This window comes from Narcine bancroftii, chromosome 6, assembly GCF_036971445.1.
Source record: "Narcine bancroftii isolate sNarBan1 chromosome 6, sNarBan1.hap1, whole genome shotgun sequence".
NCBI lineage: Eukaryota > Metazoa > Chordata > Chondrichthyes > Torpediniformes > Narcinidae > Narcine > Narcine bancroftii.
In genome coordinates this window covers 1,517,031-1,528,139 of record NC_091474.1, presented here as the reverse complement: position 1 = coordinate 1,528,139, position 11,109 = coordinate 1,517,031, and the positions used below count along the sequence as shown (strand labels likewise).

The window sequence follows — 11,109 nt, the reverse complement described above, 5'->3', positions numbered from 1 at the left end:
TTTGAAGAGCATGAAATTGCAGAAGATAGATTTCATGTGCAACTCTTAATTAGCGGTGTCTGCTTGAGTACAATTGGATAACCAATTTTCTAAAGAGAAGATTTATTTAATTTTTGGATATTGCAGGATTCATTCTAAAAAGCACTGGAGCTTTTTTCTTTTAAATCTGAATATTGCAAAGGGAACTAAAATTGGAAGCAGCATAGATCACACAAATCATACCTAATCGCCATAATCATACCATGTATACATTCTTTGACTCATTTTTGATGGCAAAAAAATTCTTGTTATGTTTTATGAAATAAGTAAACTATCATTAATACCAGTTATGAAGAGTTTATATATACAATTAAACATTGTTTTACTTTTTGGGGGAAAATGAAGATTTTTTAAAAAATCATGAAAATTCAAATAACTTCATTTAAAACAGGAATTTTTGGCATTCTATTCCAATTTCCAAATCCACCAATTTCAAAAGGACAAAGTAATAAGAAAGGCAATATTTCTTCTCTCACTGAAATTAGTGTCAAAATTAAGTCCTTCTAAATTGGAAATTGCTTCAGTAGATATTATTCAGAGAACATTCGACACAAAATCAAATGTCACCATTAATATGGATCATGTCACATGTTTTAAATGCTAAGATTAATATAGTGGCAGAAAATATTCTTCTATTCAATTGGGATGACGTATGAAAGAAACAGGGTCTCCCTGTGAACATCCACATTAGGTTAATTGAAACAGAAGACCATTAATGATACAGATGCTATTTATTGTCATGTAATAACATAAATGTAATATTACATGAGACTGCCTTTAGTTTTCCATAAAGCAGACAAAAAATTGCTATTAGCATTGCCTGATGCCCCTTACAGTCAGAAAAAAAAGCAAAAGAGTCCCCCATAGTCACCTCGTGTCTATGGATTCTCCTCCAGCACTCCCATAACATCTGTGGCTGCCATGAGCATCCAGCTCAATTCAAACCTGGTTTCCATGAGCCAGCCTCCAGCAGCCCGCAGCTGATGTGGGTTCCACGCCTACAAGTCACCAAAAGCTCACCACCAGCGTGTCCACAGAGCCCATTGCTGGTCTGCCATCATGGTCACCGTCATAGGGCTGTCTCTTCTGCTTCTCCTTCTCAGAGGGTGGGGGCAGGGGGGAGCTGTTCTCCTCATTACTGATGCCCAGTGCTGGTCCTCTGCAACCCCTTGTGACCGTTGCCAAAGACCAGTGCCACCAATGTTAGGTCCAGACCGGGCAGTCGAGGCTCCTTTAATAGGCCGTTTAAAGCCTGTACAGAGTAATGGACTCTGTAGTAGGACCCCACAGGGGAGTGCCACGTCTCCACTCCCTCCTTTCCCTGGGTCTGCACCAGCAACTCCGGCACCACCGCCTTTCTTTAAAAAAAAAACGGATGTACAACTCTAATAAATGTAATAATGAAAAGGTTTTTTTTAAATGTATTGAAGCTGCCAAAATCCTGTGGTCAAATCAAAGCCTTGGTTTTTAGAGTGAAAACTTATCATGTTAACTTTACACTAAAAGCCTATAGTGAACAAGATGACATTGACTAATTTGGACACCTAACACTCACTGATAGAGAAGTGACAGAAATTAGTTAATTTCAATTGCCTGGACAGTAAATAGAAGTTAGTAAATCAGGCTGCTCAAGATACCTGTTGCCAACATTTTCAATCACTAAACCAGGACAAATACAATAGATATAACGATAAATGGGGTAATTAATAACCCCAGAGCAGAGAAATATTCATGTCCAATCATAAAGGCATTTGACAAACTAATGACGAGTTGAAATTTTTGTGTGCAAAGTGATAAATCAGGAATGATTAAACTGCAATGGAAAAAGGCAATTAAGGTACAAATGGAATATTTCCAAAAGGGAAAAAAAAAATCAGTGAAGCATCTACTGATATAAAGCAAAATATATAAAATGGAACCAATAAGCCAGTGGCTACCTGGTTATCATTAAAAATGCATCAGCTTCAAAACATCAGCAATAGTAGCTCGAGGCTCATTAACAAGAAGGGACTGTGTATTACTATTGCCAATAAGAGAAAACTAGAGGCATAAGTTAGGTGCTGATGCAAGGTCATTAAATGCATGTAGAAAACAGGTTCCTTGCGTGTCCTGACAAGAGAAATCAACCCTACATTCCTTTGTATCTCATTAGCTTAATACTAATAACTAAGATGTTATGCAATTGATTAAATTTGAAATGGAAGGCTATACGGTGGTAGGCAATAGTCCCACTGCAACAGGATAAAAATGGGGGAAATTAGACAGTCTTGAACTTGACTATAGACCCAAAACTTTTTCACTGGAGAATAAAAAGATTTAGTAGGGCAACCTGTCTTGGAAATAGGATTTCACCCTGTATCAAACCTTGCAACAGGATGAGAACCTAGATCAGAGAGATTTTTGGACCAACTTGCGCAACAACAGAAACCAAATATAGGATTCATTGTGCAAATGGAAGCCATAAGTTTGCTGAGACTAATTGCCTTGTGTCTTGATGATGGTGCAGTGCAAAGTGTGAATTATTGTACATTGTCATTGCAGCTAAGAATTTGAATAAAATTAGCAATAGTTCTTTCACTAGTAGTCTGCTTTTGACACGTGTCACAACATAGGAAAAGATAACTTATTTACAGTAATTCCATATCATCTATGAGAATACAATAAATAAATTATTAATCTAGTTGAATTAACATAATGAAGAGGCTATGATTTGGTCCCAGTGAATAATGAAACAGCATATGCTTTTAAAAGAGCATTTGACATGATTTGGTTGTTACATCATTGCCTCAGTCTGCCCCAGCAGGACTTATGAAAAGAACTGTTGTTTGGGGTTGCAAAAGTCAGAGGGCAACGACAGAGATGGACTTAAACAAGATCATTTGCAGATGCTGGGGTTTAGTACAGTTTTGGCATAATATTCTTGTCAAAAAATGTTATGCCCTTGTATAAACGTGCTGGAGAAACTCAGCATGTCATGCAGTATCCATAGTAAGTACAACCAACTTTTTGGGCCTGGGCTCTTCATCTGAGAGAGACCAACTACTGCACCATCACAACACCAGAAGGAACTGCAGTGGTGGATGCCCTTGAATGGCTGAGTGGCCTTATTCTCATGTCATTGTTTCCACAATAGAACAATTCTATTTCTGAAAAAAATATCCTTATCATCCATCTCTGTGAATCCACCTGTCAATGCCAAATTATGGGGTGTCCTATTCCTGTAACTTTGACCACAATCTCAGTTCCTTTCAACCTTTAGCAGTTATCAGGAAAAAAACTTTATAAAATGTTCAAATTTGCATTAATTTCAAAAAGTCCAAGAAATTAAAGAATTATTCATTGGCATTCCTGTCCAAATACTCACAATTTTATCAGATCCGTAAATCTGTTCCAACTGTTTGGCAACCTCAAGTGTTCCATCTGGACTTCCATCATCAATTACTATAATTTCATAGGCAAATCCACTACAAAGAAGAATAAAATATAATTGTTGTGTACAATAAATTTCATGGAAAAGGAATTCAACTTCTACCATTCAGCCAGAAAGAAAATATTTTCAATCAGTGAAAATCTGGTGGTATTGCCCATCATCTTTATCAACTTTTAAACTTATGATTTCACTTTTTTTTTTAAAAAAAAACACCTTTACTTTGAAATCCTGATAAATATCTTAATCCTAAAGCCGTATTTATAATGCAGACACTACTCAGTAATATTTAAATCCAATTCCCTCATTGATGTATTTGTTGTTAATATTTCACCATTTACTCAGATGCGTTAGAAATCATCTTGGATTCTGAGAATATAAATTACTTTGTTCCATATGTTAAAACAAACACTCTTTAAAATAAAAGTTTTAGTCAGAACACTGAATTATAGCAGCTGAAAATAACATACACAATTCATTATTTCCAGTGCACACTACCAGTAGGGTAATTCCAGAAAATTGTTTCAAGTTCTTCATGTGTCTAACCATGTAGATTGGATGGCAATTGATCTTGCCATGCAACAAACTATTATTTGTCAAAAATATTTGTATTTTGATATCATCTGCATACTATGCAGACCATTTAATTTAACCATGCCTTATCAGGAAAGATAGGGCATGACCCTGCCTATGGCAGGGGCATATGAAGCACTGAATTTCTCCTAGGCTTTCTTAAGTGTTTGCTCCCATTCTCCTGGCTCCCTTGCCAACTACATCCTTAGGGTATCCAATATGTCCAAACAAAAGTCTGCCCTTCAAATGCACATCTAATTGACAAACCCAGACCTTCGTCAGACCAATTCACACAGATTGTCAACTCCCATCACTTTTGACATCCTGCATTCTCCATTGCAGGCTGCACCACCTTGCTGCAAACACCCTCAATATCTCTGAACACTCCAGAATGGTTTTTAATCACTTTGTTTTCTTTCTCTCTAACTTCCCTGGAGACATGTGAGGAACATCTGCTTCCATTCTTTCAGAGATACTCCCTTTATTACATCCACCCTTCCCCACTATCAATGCAACTCAATGCAATAATTCTTTCATTTTCCTAATTTTGATGAAAGTTAACTTTATTTCTCTTACCACAAATTATGCTGGTCATGTCAATTACTTTCAGGGTATTCTAATTTCATAACACAAATAACTAAAATTTGGCAGAATATTTTTGCTTAGTTCTTGTCAAAAATTATCATGCCACTGTTATTCTTTATCGTCCAGTCTGCTCATTCAGGATCCTGATCTGACAATAAGTGTAAAGGTGAGCTCTACCACAATGTAATACCACTTCAAGGTTACAATATCTTTAGGGAAAGGAGAGAAGTAGAAATAAAATATAGCTGCTACTCTGAATTACTTTCCATTATTTTCCTAGAGGAAAATATGTCCAGACATTATAATGATGTCTCCTGATGACCAAACAGACCAAAAAATAGATAATTAGTGAGTGGAAAGTTTTTGCTAACTGGAAATATGTACTAAATGATCATATTCAATTTATTTCATAAGATGGTTATTACAGCTGCAAAATTTTAAATGCAAAATTGTATTTATCATTTGGTATGTTATCTCTTTTTCTACCTTGACAGTTGGTACATCACCTACCTATTTGGCTACAACAGTAATAATTTTGGTGCATCTACACATTGTACTTGTGTATATGACAATAAACTCAGATCGACATTGGAATATGAAATATGAAAGAATCACATCTAAATACAACACTTTAGAATTTTATTTTCAATTCAGATTGTATTAGTCTGCCACATTATATTCAGTCACAGAACTGGTCTAGAGGAAAGTAATAAATAAGATTGCAACTGAGTTTCAACAATTATTCAATTTAAAAATAAACTTTTCTGTTGTGTTATTTCTTCATCCATTTTTAGGTTCTACATTTTCGGGCTCAGATTGCATGCTGTCATCTTGCTAAGACGTGGCCAATCTTACTTTGTAACCAAAGCAGAGCTTCTAGGTTATTGGGCTTCACTTTTTCCCCCAACTTCTACTTGGACAAAGTGGTCTCATAATTACACTTTTGTTTTTCGCATTAACTAGGTGCTGCCTTTACTGTCAAAATGCACTTGCTCCCCGCCCTCCCCCCTTTACAAAATATTGTAAAATTAGCCCAATAAAAGCATCCAGAATTATGCACTGAAATGGGACCCAGGCACTTTCTTAAACCTAACCAGTTTTGCAGATATTTTATCCTGGATAGCAGTACAAGTTCAGAATCAGAATTTATTGTTATGTGCAAATATTGCAATAAATCACATCAAAAATAAATAAATAGAGCGAGTGAGCTAGTGTCTGTGGTTCATTGTCCATTCTGAAATCTAATGGCAGAGGAGAAGAAGCTGACCTTGTGCTCCTGCAACCTTTTCCTAATGGCAGCAGTATGAAGAGGACATAGCCTGAGTTGTGGGGATCCATGAGGTTAGAGGCTACTTTCTTATGACGCTGCCTTTTGTAGATGTCCTCGAAGGAGTGAAGACTGTTGCCCATGATGCCGCTGGCTGACTTAGCAACTCTCCGGAGATTTTTCCTGTCCTGTGCATTGGCACCTCCATTCCAGAGATGCAACCGGAATACTCTCCACGTAACGCCTGTAGAAATTTCGATGCCTGAAGATCACTTGCCCTGAAGACATACTCCCCAGCAAAACCACACTGTACAAATACACAATGATGGCAGTGATGGAGTTGACAAAGTTCTGAAGAAGGACAGTGTTTACTGCTTCACCCAGAGGTATACTCAAGTGAGGTCTAAAACAAAGGCTGAGAAGAAGGCCCTCTGTGCAAAGGGGAAGTGGGAGCGGCTGGGGACTTTTCAAGAACTCTAATTGTGAAAAATCCCAAAACCTGGAGCAATTAGAAAGAAAGTTCATGATCTGACAATACAAGTGAAGCTAGTTCTACAACCATTTAAATACTGCTCCTTCAGGGTAAACACCTGCATGAACATTTCACCCTTCTAACTTGCTCCACCATCCTTTAAGATCATGGCTGATTTTTGATTGCATCATCATTTTCTTGAACTATTCCCAAATTCGCTCATTGTACAGAATGTTATCACTTTCTATTTTGAAATGACCAAACTTCTACGGTTATTCAGAATAAAGATACTTACAAAAAATTCAATACCCTCTGCCATGAAGAAATGTCTCATCACTAAATTTTAAATGACCCATCCTTTCTTTTGAGATTTATGGACTTACTGGTTCTGAACTTCTTAACCAAGGATCTCCCTTATCATTAAATATCAATTGTCAATTTGTTGTTATGTGCATTACTCCAAAGTGCAGTGGCTAAATGCTGATTTAATACCACCGGCATTAATCCAAAGAGTTCAGGATTTGGAACAAAGTGCTGCTTTGAAGTAAGTTCAGATTTATGGAGTGGTTCCGTTCATCAGGAAACATGGATTTAAAAAGGTTCATCTGGACACTTTCAGACAAGATACAGTGAACAATTCTGCCCAAGCAAATGTTTTACAGAAAGTAGAATTTTGTTTAGATACTACTGGTCTTGTGGTCCTTGCTTCCCCCCCTCCCCTCAGCTGGAAGATGCGTTAGTGTTCAGCAGGAATGACCAGCAGTCACATTCAAATAAAAACCTTCAAGCTGAAGGCCGTTTGACCACCTTCTTTGAAAACCATTTATTGTCTCCATATGTGCATATCACACAATGATGAACTCAGAACAGCTGGTTGGCCGACACTGCAGGACATCTCCTGATACTATAACTTTACTTATGAAACCCATGGCACTTTCTGCATCAATTCTAATACTGGCGTGGCTGGCATGGAGGCAGCACTCTGCAGCTGCAGTTGCAGTGCAAAATGGTAGAAGAAATAGAAGTCAATAGTAAACTTCATCTTCCAAGTTCCATCTCCAAAACCCTAACCCAACTTGCTCTCTCCGACAGTGGCAGCATCCACATGAGGAAAATCTTTTGATGATCTACTTAAAGATTTAGTTCAATGCAGTGAAGGTCTTTCCATGAAAGCCAGTAAAATTTAAGAGATTTTTTTTAAAACCAAGAAGCAGTAATAAACAAGATAATTAAATTGGGGAAAATTATTCCTGTGCAACTTTGCTCAACTGTCCAGCAATAACTATTGAATGAACAACTTGCAAGTTTTAGCTTGTCAAAACAAAAGCAGTTAATTTTGATTTGCTGCATTCTCACTGTGAGATTAACTAGCTTCGGACTCATCTTACCCCCGTCCGTGGCAATTGGTGTGTATGAGGAAATGCAAGTTTTCTGCAGATCCTGCTCATGGATTTTTTTTCTTAGCAAAACCCCAACATTCTAACCAATTTTTTTAAAACCAGGAGAATTGCAAATATTAAATGTACATATAATGCAGGGGTGGCACTGTTAGTGCAGTGGTTAGCACAATGGTATTACAGTGCCAGCAACTCTGTTCAAAACCGGTGCTGTCTGCCAGGAGTTTGTACGTTTTCCCCATGGGTATCCTCCAGGTGCTCTGGTTTCCTCCCACCATTCAAAACATTCAGGGGTTGTAGGTTAATTGGAGTATTTGGGCAGTACGGGCTCGTGGGCCGGAAGGGCCTGTTACTGTGCTATTTAAATTTAATTTTTTAAAAATAAATAAATTGTAATTTATATTTGTCTTTTATTAACATGCTAAAGCTTTACAGCTATCCGCAATTTCAAGTCATAAAACCAAAACATTGCATTTTATTAATGAAAAAGTAGAACTGTACTCTGTACTGAAGTATTCCTGCCAAACAAGATTAAATACAAATGATAGTTTGAGTCTCTACGTGACTCTATTACCTTTTTCCTGTACAGTTTACAGGCCCACCTTTTTATCTGATCAAATCAATTTAATGCAAAGAGAATTGAGTTTGGCAGAAGAATTGTAGTCAATAAAAGAAAAGTCAATTTTCAGGAGGTAAAAGAATATTGTTTTAAGCCATACTTCAACTTTCAGTAAATATAGCTAGCAAAAGTGCAGTTTGTAGATTCTCTCAGGTTATAATGTTTTGTGTTCATGCTGATATACCTACATTAAAGATGGTATGCCCCCGAATAAAGAAACAGACTACCTGAAGAATTTAAAAAGCAACTTGCCTATATTCTTCTTTGGCTTGGCTTCGCGGACGAAGATTTATGGAGGGGGTAAAAGTCCACGACAGCTGCAGGCTCGATTGTGGCTGACAAGTCCGATGCGGGACAGGCAGACACGGTTGCAGCGGTTGCAGGGGAAAATTGGTGGGTTGGGGTTGGGTGTTGGGTTTTTCTTCCTTTGTCTTTTGTCAAACAAGTACATTATGCAGAAAGGGTAGTTGGAAAGAAACCATAATTTACCAAAGACGAATTCAGTGAATTCTTTGTAATATTTAAAATGTAAAATTAAATATTTATTCAGTAAATTAAAATATTAAGTCTGTTGCCAGAAATGCCAAGGAATCAAGTTTCTTTTCAGAAAATGAAGAGTTGAATTGTTTGTCACGTAACGAGATACACGGAAAAACCTAGTTTCTGAGAACTTGAATACATTATGACAAAGGGGCTCAAATCTGAAAGGTCTGTGTTTCTCTTCTCAGATGCAGCCTAACCTACTGAGAACTTCCAACATTTTTCTGTTTTTTTTTCTAATTTTCATTCGTTCATTTTCCTTTTTTAATAAAGTGGATATTAAATAAATTCATAAATGTTGACCTTTGGTGAAAACTAGTGAAAAGTTAGTTCAGTAGAATAGTACCCTACATTGCAGCGCAAATGTAGAGGCCCATAGAAATTTACTTTGATTCACATATATATTTTACGTTAAAATCTGTTGGTAAAATTTAAGTTGGAAAATATGTTTAATGGATTTGCTGACATTCTCCAAAGGAGGTTTTATAAATTTTATGGATTTCCAAGTGAGATTTTAAAGTCAGAAACTCAACAATTAAAAATTCTGAGCCAATTAATTTTAAAATCAAAATTACAACTGAAAATTTGGCAATGGCCTCAATGCTAAGACAACATCACATTCCATTAAACAGTATCGCTGACACATCACACACAATAAAATTAGGCTCATCTTATGAATTAAGATCAAATTTTGAATATTGCTGATTAAATTACTATGTTTTAATTTTGATATTACATGCTTTTTCAGATATTTGAGTTTGTACATCAATGAAAAAGAACCAGCTCTTCAATTGTGTTAAAATTGAATCTGTCACTGTGTTTTTAGAATAGGAATATAGTTTTGGTAATAATATAAATTCACACAGAATGGATTCAGAAGGAAAGTACACTGTGCAAATTCCATAAAGAATATGAAGTGCACTTTCTAAATTTAAATCACTGCCCTAAGTTGCAAAGGCAAACAGAACTTTAAGATATTGCCAATTTACTTTGCCTGCAGGCTACATTTCTTTTTTTTTGAATTTTTTTTATTTTTCACACTATGAACCATACTGACCAAAATACACACAAACATTTCCCTCTTGAATATACAGAGTGTCATTTTCTCCCCTTTTCCCCCCTCCCTTCTTCCCACCCCCCTCCCTACCCACTAAAAGTTCAACATATACATTAAACAGTATCATCACAATGAAAATAAACAAGAAAATTGTGTCTTCTACTTTTACACACTGGGTCAGTTCATTTTGTCTTCTTCTCATTCTATCATTTTAGGGGGTGGAGGTCCGCGGTGTTCCATGTACAGTTTCCAAATTTGTTCGAATAATTTAAAAAATAAAATCATAGTGTATGTTATTTTTTCCAATGGAATACATTTATTCATTTCCATGTACCATTGCTGTATTCTCAGGCTCTCTTCTGATTTCCAGGTTAACAGTATACATTTTTTTGCTACAGCTAAAGCTATCATAATAAATCTTTTTTGTGCCTCATCCAATTTGAGGCTTAATTCTTTACTTCTCATATTATTTAGAAGAAAGATCTCTGGATTTTTTGGTATGTTGCTTTTTGTGATTTTATTTAATACCTGGTTTAGATCTTCCCAAAACTTTTCCACTTTCTCACATGCCCAAATTGCATGTATTGTTGTTCCCGCTTCCTTCTTACATCTATCCGATACTGTTGGGTCCCATTTATTTAACTTTTGGGGCATGGTGTATAGCCTGTGTAACCAATTATATTGTATCATGCGTAACCTCGTGTTTATAGTTCCGGAGCATAGCTTTTCCCATTTTTCATTTTTTATCTTTATGTTTAGATCTTGTTCCCACTTTTGTTTGGATTTACAGCTTATTTCATCGTTCTCTTTCTCTTGTCCTTTAAGTAGGTTTTCAGTTGGTGGTATGCAAACATTGTACTGTGAGTTATACCATATTTGTACTTCATTTGTTCAAAAGATAATAAATTTTTTTCCAAAAAACCATTTTCTACTCTTTTCTCTCCCATTCTCTAAAGGAAAGGTTATCTATTGTGAAAGGGATTAGATGATTTTGCGTCAATAATAATTTTGGTATTAATTTAAATTAAGCAGGTCAACTAGGCAGGGATGTCCACTATCTTCCTCACTATTCGCGTTAGCTATAGAACCCTTGGCAGAACTGATAAGAACAGAAAATAAAATAAAAAGGATAA

At 36.2% G+C, this 11,109-nt stretch overlaps 1 protein-coding gene across 1 annotated transcript in view; it reads right to left on the bottom strand.

Annotated features, from left to right (window-relative positions):
• The window catches only part of dpm1 (dolichyl-phosphate mannosyltransferase subunit 1, catalytic), a 63,008-nt gene that overhangs the window by 21,568 nt on the left and 30,331 nt on the right, over nt 1–11,109 (bottom strand). The window contains exon 2 of the mRNA XM_069883637.1: nt 3,404–3,503. Within this exon, the coding sequence (XP_069739738.1) occupies nt 3,404–3,503 (100 nt within the window). The remainder of the gene's footprint in view (nt 1–3,403; nt 3,504–11,109) is intronic.